Source organism: Hemiscyllium ocellatum, chromosome 26, assembly GCF_020745735.1.
Source record: "Hemiscyllium ocellatum isolate sHemOce1 chromosome 26, sHemOce1.pat.X.cur, whole genome shotgun sequence".
In the NCBI taxonomy this organism is placed as follows: Eukaryota; Metazoa; Chordata; class Chondrichthyes; order Orectolobiformes; family Hemiscylliidae; genus Hemiscyllium; species Hemiscyllium ocellatum.
In genome coordinates this window covers 33,311,851-33,326,871 of record NC_083426.1, presented here as the reverse complement: position 1 = coordinate 33,326,871, position 15,021 = coordinate 33,311,851, and the positions used below count along the sequence as shown (strand labels likewise).

Below are 15,021 nucleotides of genomic sequence, written 5' to 3'. Positions count from 1 at the left end.
TACCCACTCCACCAAGGTGTTTATGTGCTTTTGAAGTTCTGCAATGTTGTCTTCACTGTGTAATGCTTCCAAGTTTCTTGTGATCTGCAAACTTTGTCCCCTACCCATTTGATCTGGATCATTAATGTACACTCATTCCTCTGTATCCACGAGAGTTTCATTTCTGAGAACCCCTGGAATGAAGTAGTTCACGAGTGCAGAGTTTATTTAAAAGTAAATTAAAAATTGCAGACATATGATTTTTGCCTGCGGATGTGAAGTTTTGTTGATATTTAACATTTTGGCGTGAATAGGTAAATTTGTGATTTCATGGACACCAAGAATTTATTGTATATCAGGAAAAGCCGAAGTACCAACATGGATCGCTGGGTCTCCACTACAAACCTCCCTCCAGCCCAAAAATGCTCATTGACCATTAATTACCATTTTCCATGAATCAGCCAATTTTTATTCATGCTGTTAGTTAATCTTTAACCCTTTCACCCAAATAGACCAACACTTACACTGGGGCTGGGCATAAATTTGAAACTTATTTTGATCATTGTGTCTTAGCGACGCTAAAAGAAGCTTCTGTTTCCCTGAAGATTTGTCACAATCGTTTTAGTTGCTTCCAGTAATTACTTTCCTAGCGGAGATTAGATGGTGTCTTCAGGCCCAGGATCTTGTAAATTTACCATTAGATACATTAACACAGAAGTGATAGCTTGAAGACACCATTGTTAGTATTGCTCTAACTATATAGTCATGATGATCAGGACTGAAAATGATTAATCTATTGGTCTCTCTTCACATTGATTGTGCACCAATTGTCTTGCAGATGAGGAAATAGCTGCTGTTTAGAGGATGGCTGAATCAGCCATAAAACACCAGTCATTAGGATCATATGTCATTGAGATTAAATGTCTGCTGGACAGCATTGGGTTCATGATGTATACTTGTTAAAATGGCTCTGTGGTGCAGGCTGACCTTTTATTTTCCTTGTGCATTAATGTTTATTCAGTGTTGTTGAAAAGGTATGAGATTTGGAGCAACAGTGACAGAATGGCCATTTTAAATGACAGCAAGTCAAAGACAGCTTCAATGTATTTTTCCTTATGTTATGAAGTTGAAGGTGTGTACAGTACCTTTTGAGAGAGTGAATACTGTTCTGAACTGAAATTACAAGCACCTGTGTATATGACTAGATGGCATACTAGAAAATTGAAAATATGTAACATTTGGATACCTATGTTGTTGTTTTGATAACAATTCAAATTTAACCAATCAGTTTAAATTATGTCAGGATACTAAAACCCAATCAAGGTGGAATTTATTCTTTTGCCAACCTCGAACCAGTGAGATGATCCAATGTTGGGGATATAAAAGTGCAGACATTTTGAAAATTGCAGCGAGAGTAACTGCCATTGAGAGAGATCCAAGAATTAGGAAACACTCTATCAAAGATACCTCTTCAGATGAAACACATTCAGAGTAAAAAAGAAAGATGATGACCTAGGGAGATTTAGGCTAGATTCCCTACAGTGTGGAAACAGGCCCTTCGACCCAACCAGTCCACCCCGACGCTCCGAAGAGTAACTCACCCAGACCCATTTCCCTCTAACTAATGCACCTAACACTATGGGAAATTTAGCATGGCTAACTCACCTGACTTGCACATCTTTGGACTGTGGGAGGAAACCGTAGCACCTGGAGGAAACCATGCAGACCCGGGGAGAATGTGCAAACTCCACACAGACAGTCACCCGAGGAAGAAAGACACCGAAGACGACAGCAGCTATGTGGTGTTGAAATTAGGTTAATGTAATTTTAATGTGTCTTATTGGAACAGCATATTGTTATACACTTGGAGGCAGATAATAATCAGTTAAGAGAAAGGGGGAGATTAGATTTGTGAATAGTTGCTGTTTAATGTTCACCTTTTAGAGTTTAAAAACTAAATTGATATTATTTTCTTTAAATATTGGAAATTGGGAGTTCTCTCTCACTTATATTTTAACAGATTACGAGACAAGATGAGCTTTTCTGGGTGTTTGGTTTAATTAGTAGAAGGGTTTACTGCAGTATTGTAACACTTAACATACAGTCCCTGACCTGAGCACTTTCTGTACCACTGGATGAGCTGCACACTTTAGTATTTTGATTGTTGCTTAATTTGCATTAAGTAGCTAACCTGGTGTAGAATAAAGGTAGATGATGCTGTAATATGTCAAAACCCTCAACAATGCATTATGAAGCAGTAAATATATTGAGGGAGCATAGTTCTCATTGAGAATTTGGCAATCTCACATTTGATTCTGTAATGGAGTTCACCAGTAACAGTGATGCATTTATTAATAGAATTAGAATTAGGTTTATTGTCATGTGTACAGTGAAATGCGCACTATCTTCGGCACACAAGGCATTATCTTAGGTACCAAGTTTTGGGACTAAAATAGATTGGGTATAAAAATGGAGAAATAAAGAGAAAAGCTAAAAGATGTACATTACCAATCTTCATAGTATAAATTGGGAGAATAAGAAATAAATTTAAAGATAAACATTTTTAATAATAGTATAATTCTCGTTACAGTTCTCATAATTAGTCTCTGAGCCAAAAATCTAGCAATATGAATTCAAATCTTGCTAATGTAGTTGTAGGATGAGTTCTGTTCACATGAGCAAGTCTGGAATTAAAAGTATATTGTACCATTAATAGTGATAGTGAAAATGGTGAATTGTCAATACCTATTTGGTTTACTGTGAGAAAGGACAGCAAACTTCCTTCACTTTTTTTGTCTTTATATGTAGCCAGACATAAGAATGTTTGATTTTGAGCTGTGCAGTGAATGTTACAATTAACCAATCAGAGATAGGCAGTAAGTGCCGTGACATTCCGATGCCCTGAAGGAATATTTAAAAATCCAAGTGCTCTTGCCAGATTATCATTTCAGTAATGCATGCTACTGCATTGGAGATGAATTAGATTCTTTGACCCTGTGATGTATTTTATAAGAGAAAAAAATTGAACAAGTAGTATTGACAACTCTGTGGGACTTATTATTTAGCATTTAAAAAAGAGTCAAAAAGAGTTTATTATCTTAATGTATTTTTACAGTTGCTGTGTATTTGCCCTGGTCAATGGCTTTCATTCTGGTTAATACATTTGAGTTTAATTTTGTATACATTCTGGTTAATACATTCGACTTTAATTTTGTATACATTGGCATGTATCTTGAAAGTGGCTGCAAAATTTGAGCAGTATGTACTGAACAAGCTTGCAGTTTGCAAAGGCACGTAATATATAAATGCAGAGAATGGTTCACGTTTGGAATTTGCTGCTTGTGCTTTTATAATTAGAAATGATTTTCAGTGACTATATATATAAAAATCAATTGAGTGTGGAGTATTTTGCCACTTGCATTTCTAATTTTCTACCAATTAATTTCAGATATAACACTACAGTGGCTCATTCAACATTCAAAGACCAAACGCAGCTGAGAACAAGGATGTTGATTTCTTAATCACCCAGGACCTGCCATAGTTAACCCTGACCTCTTTCCCTGGAAAGAAAGTTTAGAAAGCTGTCCAACAACACTGAGGTCAAATTAAAGTTTTTATCACAAGAGAGTGTACAATATTATTTTGCACTTTTTTATGTTTTTATATAATTAAGCTAAGTTACTAAATCTGATTATGAAATTAATAATTTACCCGCTGTCAGTTTGAAAAGGGTTTTGTTATTGTATAAATGGGATGTTTTTATTTTTAATATGCATGCTTTTAAAGCCCCATTGTAGGAAGGAACTCCTTTTATCAGGATGCTACAGTTGTTGCTGTTGAGGAAGCACGTTTACATTCCATTGCATTAACTGAGCATGCTCAGGGGATTTATGCAGTGGACAATTGTTATATTGAGTAAATATGCATTTACTTCATTACTCCACCTAACAAGCCCAGTCTTGTTATTTGGACCTCAATAACAATTGTGGGTAGTCTGGAGCTACTTGAAAAAGTGATTGCATTTTTATATATTAAAAAGAAGTCAATGAAGTCATCTACAGAGAAGCCATATCTCTTGTATCTTTAATTGTAAGATGTTCTAAATGTCAATACAAAAGAACCCATCCGATGAATGCCTGTTGCTGGAAAATGATGGAGAGAGATGATGTATGGTCATAATATAATCTACCATGTACATTTAAGGTGTTGAAGGTTTTACCAGTTCATTACAAGAAAACTTGCAGCGCCTAGGAAACTAGGAATTAGTATTTGCAAATGCCGGATATCTGGTTTGAATATGTACTTAATCATCCTAAGTTGCTAAATGATGTCATTTACAAGATCTGCTATTTGGAGAAAATATTACAGAGAATAACATAGCCTTAAATTAAAGTATTTAGTTTACTGCTCCATAGTGGTACTATAAATCAAAGCATGTTATTCAGTTTGTCATTTTCAATAATATCAAATGGTGGACAGTGACACTGAATTGTGATTCAGAGAGGTGCGATTTGGTTCATCGTGCCTGCACCAGCTCTCTGAGGAAGTCTAAGGTGTGGTTTGGTATCTCTCTCTGTTATTTGGCACGTAACGTGCATTGTCACCTTTTTAAGGATTAGTACTATCACTAGTCCAATGATGTGACTTGAACCAGTTTTCTCTGATATCCTTGCCACATAAATTATATTTGTGCTTAATAGCTGAAATCTGATTCAAAGATTTTTTTGATATGCGTGTAGTTTTTTTAAAAAGCAACATTAAAGCATTGAAATCTACTCAGGATGGGGAAATGAGACAAGCTACTATCCGCTTTTTAATTTCTCTTGCTTTGTAGCCTGCATGGTTCCTTAAATGTTTAAACTGCTGCTGTATTAATAGCACATCTCTATGGTTGCACATTGAAGTAGTTTTACTTTTTGACAGGTAACCTAACGGGTGATGAGCTTGTTCTTTTTTTGTTGTGACTTGCCTTTTAATAAGTTTACAATCTGTTTTAAATTGCAGTTTTGTACATACAGATTTAAACCAAATCGTTGAAATTTTTAAAACACAAATTTGTCATAAATATTGTACTAGATAGTAATTTGCTTACATGCTGGTACTTGGTTGTAAAATCTAATGGTTAGCAGTGTTTGCTATTGTATAAGACAAATGATGGACTAATAGCTTGTTGTATGTTTTATCTTGAACTGTGACTGGTTTTAAGTGAATCCTTTATCCTGCAGTTTTAGGAAATCGATAAATAATTGAAGCTAATGCATACTGTGTCATATATAATAGTTTGTTGACTTGTACAGTCAACTTGTCAAATAATTGTCCTGTGGGTGATTGATGTACTGTTGCTCTTGTCATTTGATGAAGCTAATGCTGTAATAAATACATCCACACAAAGTTTGTGCTTTTTCTTGTATTTTCACACAGTGCAGATCATTTATCTTCAATGTAGTTTCATTCTTAATTGAAATTAATCTGAATTTAAAATCTTCAAATGTATTCATGGATCAGCCTTGTTTCCAATTTGGTAGATGTTAAGAATTGTGTACTTTTGCTCATCAGGTTAAAAGATGTGAAGCACTTCACTTTCTGATTTATGCAATTAGATGTATCTTTATTTTGATCACTTCATATCAAAGAATATTCAAATAACAACTTGGATTGATACAGCATAGAGCAAAGAAAAAAATGCTGCAAGTCGCTTTACTGTGCAAGAGCAAATGTTGATTTAAAGGAAGACATGAGAAAGGGTTGTGAAAAATGTGATTAATGGGAATGGGTTTCTACAAGTCCCTTAAAGGGGAAATGGCAATAAAGAAACAACAAAACTTGGGCATGGCCTTGGTTGACTTAAGTCATGCTGGCAATGGGGAGTAAAAGCAAAGAAAAATCACAAGCTGGAACAGTATCATTTGTCATTGTGGACAGAAAGCATAGGTCATCTGAGGTCAATTTAAAATCAGTAAGAGTATTTGGATTTGAGAGGAAGATTTGAGTAAGGCAACAAGAATTCTGCAGTGAAAGCAAGCAGACGTAAAAACAAAAAATGTTAGAGAATATTAAAGCCTAATATTGTGGAGCGGAGGAACATAATAGTTTGTGGTCAGTGATGTCAGACTGTTGAATATAGCTGCCTAAAAATGAAATTATTTGGAAAGGGAGTGATGCAATATGTCTCAATTCTGTGCAAATACTAAGAATCTTGACAATGAAACAGATCTAAAAGTTTAATCCATTGAGGGATACACTAATGCTGTGGGCACCATTTGAGACTTGGCTTAGTAAATTGAGTGCATTTGCATGATTTAATTCAATTTAACTTTTGTTGACAAACTGCAAATATTTTGCATCCAAGCAAGTGAATTAATATGAAAGGCAGGAACTAATTTGGATTTAATATAAACCACTATGTGAAGTATGAAGCCTACTTATTAATGACTCTTTTTTGTGCTGAACATAATGGGGAAACAGGATTGACAGTTGTTAACTTGTTTCTAGGCTTCTGCATATATCAAATGATTAAGGAATGCATGTTGTTAAATCTGGGGAACAAGAGTGACCTATGAATGCAAGATAGACAAGTAGTGGATTATAACAACAGAAGTGATCATACTCATTGAAACAGTCAGTACATTCTGCCAGTAATAAAACAGATAAAAGTTAGACGTTTATTATTGTGGATGTGTATAACCAACTGGTTAAATTCTGTCATTCTGCTTTCAGTTTTGGAGCCTTATGCAGCGGATGAACTTGCTTTTAGGGGATTACTGAAAAGGACAATTAAATTAATATGGATTAAGTATCTGAGCTACCAAAGATGCTGAGATTTTTTTCCCAGTGGACATAATCTAAAAAAAATTGATGCTTTCAGTACTTTGAAGTATTGGTAAACTGAACCTGATTTGTTATTTGGCATAATGCCAAATCCTGTAATTTGGAATACAGCCTCAAAATATGAATCAAGTTGAGATTTAATTAAAAGGAGTTTTACTCAACTGGGTAATGGGGACAGCCAAGTAAATAGGGATGAATTTTTTAAGCAGGGGGCAAACCAGATTGGTCTGGTCTATTATATGGCATTTTTAAAATAGATGTTTCAGAAAATGTTGCGGGTGAATATATTGGAATTGAATGAGCACTGAGCAGGAGTTGATTGAAATTTTATGGAGGTGACCAAAGCACTGGTGGAGCATCAACTTTGAAGAGGTATTTGGATTTGAGAGGAAGATTTGAGTAAGGCAACAAGAATTCTGCAGTTGAAGGGTACGATGTTTGAAGGCTCTTTTGACTGGTGAAGTGGAGAAAAGTGGAATTGGAAGAGATGGCTGGGAAGCAAACCTGGATAACATTGCAAAGTTAGAATGGAATAAAGCCGTGGAGGGACTTGTAATAGATGAATACTTCAAATATATATCTTAGGCAATTTTTTTCTCTGCACCTTCACCATAGCACCAACCAGTAAGTGAGCAATAGGTTTAAAGTTGAAACACATTCCAATTATGTATTGCACATAACCGTTAACTTGTCATGAATAGTGAAATTAGTCACATCTCCTTTTGGAGTAAGTTTTGATTGTTTTGCTAAATTTTGGATTCCTTTACAGTGATACGCTGTTAGAACACATAGCATTTTGAAAATGTTAAAGCATCAACCTTGGTCCTCCATTAATCTAAATGCATTTTCCAAACAAAGCTGAGTCCACTTGTACTTTATCTAGTAAGTTGCCTTGACAGTATTTTGTAAGTCAGGTAGGTGAATTATTCCAAATTCATCACCGTTTCAACAATGAGAATATTGAGAAGTCTTCGTGTAAAAAAAAAACATACGCACTCACTGGCACATTTTCCTTCACTTGGGAAGAAAGAGTGTTGAAGTGATTTGATGGTAATTGGAATGTAGAAGCATAATTCAGGTATTTAGCATCTTGAGCATGTTCCATTCATAAATTAGATTATGGACCTAACTCCATATATCCATCCTTTGCTCCATATCCCTTAATACGTCTGGCTAACAAAAGTATTTCAATCTCTGATGAACAGTTGATCCAGCATCATTGCAGTTTGTGGGAGAAAGTTTTACCATTTTGTGCAGAAACTTTTCCTAGCTTCCCATCTAATTCTTGGATGATGAACAATGGTCCTGAACTTGCCCGACCAGCAGAAATATTTTCTCTCCACCAACTCTCTTGGAAACTTTGATCAGCTCTTTGCCTTCTAACTTCCAAAAGACTCACTCCTGTTTGTGAAATCTCTCCATGCAATTTAACCCTTAGAGTTCAACTACAATGTGATGTGCAGGAGCAGTGTTTATTATGGGATGAGTGATCTAGAGGCCCAAACTAATGATCAAAAAATATGCATTTGAATTCCACTATTGAAGCTGGGAACTTTTAAGTGCCTCTAAAATGACATGCTAATGTCATAGTGAGAGTGAAACTATCAGTGCATATAAAAGTTGTGAAGTACATGGGTTTCAGTTGCATTTAGAGGATTAATTTGCCATCTTAAAAGATCAAAACAAAAATCTTTAAAGTATAAATAATGCAACTGACCTTACTTATGTACTTTATATGATGAAAGAGGCAAAAGTGTGATCTGAATGTAGTCGTCCTGATGATATTAAGTCTTGGTGGAAAAGCACTGACGATGTTACTAATCTTACTGAGCCTGCCACTGATTTCCAAAGGAAGTGTGAATGTTCTCACCGATTAAGGATGCGTACTTCAACTCCTGCTGTTGCATGGATTTTGTACAGTACTGGGTCATTCTGTAAAATGGCTGAAACCTCTCTCTAACAGAATTCTAGGATTTTTAGAGTGTTTCATTGAAAAAAATACTTTAATTCAATAATAAAAAGGCACGAAACATAATAAAGTTTATTTACATTTTACAATGTGTTGATTTAAATGATTTTCATTTTGCAAATCATCTGGGAATTCATTTAATTCATTAATATTTGACAAATATCTGTTCATTTTTACTATTTCAATATTGCCGGTGTAATGGTTGAACTGGAAGTGTATCATGTGTAAGAATTTAAATATAGATTTTCTCGAAGTTCCTTAATATTATGTAAGAATCGGTTTCTATGCTGCTACAAAGGAAGTTCCCACAATTCTATCTACGTGACTTCATGTTAAATTGCAGTTTGTTCCAATCATAAGACATAATTGCTGGCCTAGTTCTGTGCAAAACTCGGTAGTTGTATTTAAGTGTCAAGTATATTTATTTAAAAGGTCTTATAAAAGTCTACAATTTTAAATATTGTTTTTGAGATAGCAATGAAAAGTCAGCAGTGCAACTTAGTGGTTAGGATATGTACATGATACAAGAAAGCTATTGCAATTGTTGGCTTTAAAATTGAAGACGGAGCGACTTTTTATTTGTGTGAAGACAGTGCCTTAACACATTGATATTCATTCCCCTTAGATTTCAGTTTGCACTTGCGTTTAATGAAGGTGTTAATTGCAAGAAAAAAAACGTGTTCAAATAAAGCTGTATTAAAATGAATGAATTTCATTATTGTTTAGTTTTTGTTCAGCACCTTGTTTTGCCTGGGAACTTAATCCATGTTTGCATTCAAAAGCACTCGCCAAATTTCTAAAAACTACAAAGTACAAACTTTTGCTTTAAGCAGCATACAGATTGTTCTTGACCTTGCCAACCAGCAATTTTTTTCTCTCTCAAGCATCTTAGCTGGTAGGTTCATTAATTCATTTAGCTGCTTTCATTATTTTCCTTTTTAATGCAGTTGAACATTGTGCCTATTGTTCTGCTTCAGTGCCCAGAACAAAGGACTCTTATGCTGCCTTGGTGTAGGTAACCAATGATTGCTGGCTGTAAAACAAGTCTGAACTCCCTGGGAAAATCTTTTTTTTTAAATATCAAGAGCACTATTAAAAGAAAGTTTGCTTGTGCAGTTTGGAAAGGATTCACTTCAGTCTTATTCCTGAGGTGCCATTCAAAACTTCACATCTTCAATTTTGAACAAATCTTGATTGAAATATTTTTGATCTGATTTTAGAGTGAGAATGGGCTGATAGTACACCAAAAATTGCAAGGACACTCCTAATCACCTACCTCCAGTCCGGTATGATTTTTGACAAGACAAAGAAGCAGACATTCTGCACATACCTAAAAGAGAGATCTGCGTACATATGCAAGTTAGAGCCCCGCTCCATCTGCAGATTCCTGATCTAATTTTGGCATTTAATTAGAGTGGAGCATACATCAGATTGAACTGATTCAATACAACCAAACCAACAGTCCTTGGACTTTCAACAGCTCGAAGGGGTCATTCTATTTTTAAAAGAAGTCTGTGCCACTGATTTCTTTGGAGCCAATAGGAACTTGAATGTTTCTCATATCCAACAACAAAAAAGAAATTCCTGCTTGCTGTCAGGCGCTTGGTATTATATTGTTCTGCTGGATTGTCATCCCCTTTAAAAGGGCTGGATACTGGCTCAACTCTGCAGCGGTACCATCAGATTTCCTATCCTTCCCAGATGGGCAAACTCCTATATTTGCATTCATTAAGCGCTGACAGCTGACCACAAGTATTTTCTTGGGCTTGACCTATGAAATACTTCAAAGCTCTCACTAGTGCCATCGGGTGGGCAATGTGATCATTTCAGCCAACATTGCCTGCTGTGAACCCAAAGCAACTAGTGTAAACTTTTTTTTAATTATCATAATAGCTTTGTATTAACAACAGTTTTGTTGAAATGTTTATCTAAGTTTAACTTTAAATATCTATTGCTTTTTAAAAAAAAAAGGTACTGCTTTCTATGGTTCGTTCTTTACGTTAAAAGTTACCTTGATCTCATAAGGGTGTTGAGGTTAACTATTGAACAGTGAGAGATACAGCAAAGGCAAATGTAATTCTGGTCTAAAGTCAATGTGCGATGTAACTAGTTCCCTTGCTACCACTTACATAATTGAGAATATTTTTACACACAAGTGAATCTTCTATCAATTCCTGGTAGTCGCATTATTAAATGTTTTTTTTCTCTGCGACATTCCTTCTTTTTGGGTTCCATGAACCATTAGTGGAGCCTTTGTTTTGTTTATATTTAGACGTGCATGGCCCCTTTTGAGTTACTAATATGGTTAAACTTGAGTGGGAAAATTGCCTTGCTGATTTCAATACAAAAGATAATGTTAACCTATTACAGGAACAGTATTGAATGCAAATGGGTATATAATAATTCAAGTGCCATTGGCGTTCAAGGTATAACATGTAGAAGCAAGCGTTGATAACATTAACAAGCAACATTTTAAGAACACAGATTATTTAAAATAGGTGAATGTTTGAAAACTTAAAGGTGAAGCACAAGGGAATATATGCTGGACCAAAGTTATGAAGCCAATATGTATATTTTTGGCATGCTTTGGGGATCTCCTGCAAGAATTTCTGAAGCGATCAAACATACCCATCAATTCATGGGACATTCTGATTGTGGTTGACAAATTAATTGGCAGGGCACCAAAAATATGAAGACTCTTCATTGAGAAGGTGCAGATTAAATCTTTGGCGAGAGCTCTCAAACTTCCATCAATATCTCAAAAACTATCTAGTCCATGTGGTCGAGTCTGCAGATTGCCCATTGAACTTATCAGTTCATTTGGAGCCCAACAGTATTTGTCCTTGCTCCTGAGAGACTGCCTGAGAAGGAAGTAACACATTAAAACAACATTATTTATGACATTGTCAGTAGCTGCATACTCAATAAATTTGGGGAAAATAAAGCCCAGATCTAAAACAAAACAGGCAGGTTAGAATGTATCTAAAGGCTTCTAGGATAACCTAAAAGGTTGAGGCACCTTCTGAATAAACCCAACATTGTCAAAATATTGGACACTATTCAATAAGGTTTGTTTCTCTCAAAGTTAAAGAATAAATGAAAATTGGAAATGTCTGATCCATGATGAAAATAAATTAAGCAATGTTTGCTATATTAGAGTTGGATATACATAATCATGTGGAGATTGATGATAAAATTTTCTAACATTTTAGGAATGAAGTGTTTGAACATTCATTTGGCAGTTGGAACCAAAGATACTGAATACATGAAATGAGAGAGAATTAGGAGGAATTGTGCCTGAAGGTTTTGGTTGCTTGTTATTCACAGAAGGTGCTACTCAAAACCAAAATATTGTTCCTTTCTTTCAAAAAGTTGACTTGTTAGCTTGAAGCTGGAAATTGTAGATCTTGAGCGTAATTAACTTCATTGGCATTTACTGCAAATAATTCAAAGTATCTGTGGGTTACTTTGGAATTATAAATTTAGAAAATGTTGCAAAACTGAGTGTAAGTTTTAAATTATCAATGTGATGAAATTGTGTATTTAATATTGTTTTTGGAATTTTGATTTCAAGATAAAGGCAAATGGGCATTAATTTCTTCTGTGAAGAATTTTCTTAAAACAAAAAAAAAAGCAAGGTTAGAGTCCTTCCATGGCAGGGATCTAAATCCAGTATTTCTCAGAAATCAGGTGACCGTGGGCCCCAGCGGTGTAAATGGAAAATGTTCATGTTGTAGCCTTTATGATTGACAAAGTAATCATGAAAGCTATTAGATTTCTTTTCAATTCAGATCCATCTAAGATGAAACGAGTTTTTTTATTAAAGTTTCAAAGTCACCAAGGTTGAGTTCAGAAGAAAGTTATGTTTTTTTTATATAATAGTTCACTGAACAAGTCACCTCAGTAGAAGGGCTTAGTTTGTAAAGGCTTGAGAGTTTGCTTAGAAATTTGCAGGTTACTAGAACTGAGAAAGTCTATGCTATTGGATGTGAAAGGTCCATGTTGACAGATTTGTACAGGGTCTCTACATTCTACAGCAAAAAAAACCTGATGCATCAATTAAGTAAAACCTGGTTCAGTAAACACACCTGGTAAACAAAAGAACATAAACCTTTTTTTGACTTATGATCTGTTAAATAATGTCATCAGCTGGGATCAGAACAAATTTGAACTTGAAATATATGGCGATGGTGAGAAATCTCAATCTTAAATCAGTGAGTATTCTGACCTCTGTTACACTGGAAACTTGGATGAGCATCTTCAATTGCCAAACTCTCTGATAAGACAATAGCAAAGGTAAATAACTACATAATTGTGTTACCTGAAGCATCTCATTCTCAACAAACAAAACTATCATGCATGGGAGACACTTAAGTTTTACAAAACAGGAATAGATAATTATGAAATAATGGTAAACTGATCAGTTTGGCTTAGGGAAAGGTTGACCTGACTTGAAGGTAAACTAAGCAGTCACCTAATGTGATATGATGCTGAATTTCTAAATGATATAAAAAAAAGTCATGACCCTTGATACAATTGAGAGAAGAGGAGTTAGACTGTGGTCAAAAGCATCAAAATTATAGCAGGAGATGGCATCCCAATTCAATGGGAAGTTCAGCGTGAGTGTTTGCAAGAACATATTGTACCTTCAGCCTTGATAAGTATTGTTTTGTTGCAATTGCTTGTTGATCCACTTAATGAACTTACTAATACCTACACATGCCTTGCACCTGAAATGGTCAGTGACTAGTTCGATAAAGGGACCCAAACATTAACTTTAAGTTAGACAGGTTCTGTGTCCATGACTTTTCATCATTTATATAAATTATTTGAATGTGAGCATAGGTGAACAGTTAATAAGTTTGCAGATGACACCAAACTTGGAGGTGTAGTGGACAGCGAAGACGGTTACCTCAGGTTACTACAAGATCTTGATCAGCTGGGGCAATGGGCTGAGAAGTGGCAGACGGAGATTAATTTAGATAAATGCAAGGTACTGCATTTTTGGAAAGCAAATGTTAGCAGGACTTATACCCTTGATGGTAAGGTCCCAGGGAGTGTTGCTGAACAAAGAGACCTTGGAGTGCAGGTTCGCAGCTCCTTGAAAATAGAGTCGCAGGTAGATAGGATAGTGAAGAAGGCATTTGGTATGCTTTCCTTTATTGGTCAGAGTATTGAGTACAGGCATTAGGAAGTCATGTTGCGGCTGTATAGGACATTGGTTAGGCCACTTTTGGAATGTTGCGTGCAATTCTGGTCTCCTTCCTATCGGAAAGATGTTGTGAACCTTGAAAGGGTTCAGAAAAGATTTACATGGATGTTGCCAGGGTTGGAGGATTTGAGCTTTAGGGAGAGGTTGAATAGGCTGGGGCTGTTTTCCCTGGAGTGTTGGAGGCTGAGAGGTGACCTTGTAGAGATTAATAAAATCATGAGGGCCTTGGAAAGGATAAACAGACAAAGTCTCTTCCCTGGTGTGGGGGAGTCCAGAACTGGAGGGCATAGGTTTAGGGTGAGAGGAGAAAGATATAAAAGAGATCTAAGAGGCAATATTTTCATGCAGAGGGTGGAATATGGTTGGAATGAGCTGCCGGAGGAAGTGGTGGAGGCTAGAATCGCATGGATGAGTTGGACCGAAGGGTCTGTTTTCATGCTGAACATCTCTATGACTCTATTGGACACAAACAAAGATAATGCTTCAGAAACAAAGTGGTTTTTATCAAAGTTGGAAACTGAAGAGGGAAATCAGGAGGGCAAAAAGGGGTCATGAGATAGCTTTGGCACGTAGAGTTAAGGAGAATCCAAAGGGTTTTTACAAATACATTAAAGACAAAGGGGTAACTAGGGAGAGAATAGGGCCCCTCAAAGATCAGCGAGGCAGCCTTGGTGTGGAGCCGCAGGAAATGGGGGAGATACTCAGCGAGTATTTTGCATCAGTATTTACTGTGGAAAAAGACATGGACGATACAGAATGTAGGGAAATAAATGGTGACATTTTGAAAAATGTCCATATTACAGAGCAGAAAGCGCTGGGTGTCTTGAAATGCAGAAAGGTGGATAAATCTCCAGGACCCAGATCAAGTGTACCCTAGAACTCTGTGGGAGGCTAGAGAAGTGATTGCTGTGCCTATTACTGAAATATTTGTATCGTCGATAGTCACAGATTAGGTGCCGGAGGTTGGCTAACATGGTGCCACTGTTTAAGAAGGATGGTAAGGACATGCCAGGGAACTATAGGCCAGTGAGCC

The 15,021-nt window shown here is 36.0% G+C and overlaps 1 protein-coding gene across 1 annotated transcript in view; it reads left to right on the top strand.

Moving 5' to 3' along the window:
• Positions 1-5,349, top strand: part of LOC132828199 (ADP-ribosylation factor-like protein 8A) — a 53,864-nt gene extending 48,515 nt beyond the window's left edge. Inside the window, exon 7 of the mRNA XM_060845140.1 lies at positions 3,428-5,349. Coding sequence (XP_060701123.1) covers positions 3,428-3,477 — 50 coding nt within the window. The 3' untranslated portion in view covers positions 3,478-5,349. The remainder of the gene's footprint in view (positions 1-3,427) is intronic.
• Positions 5,350-15,021: the final 9,672 nt, after the last annotated feature.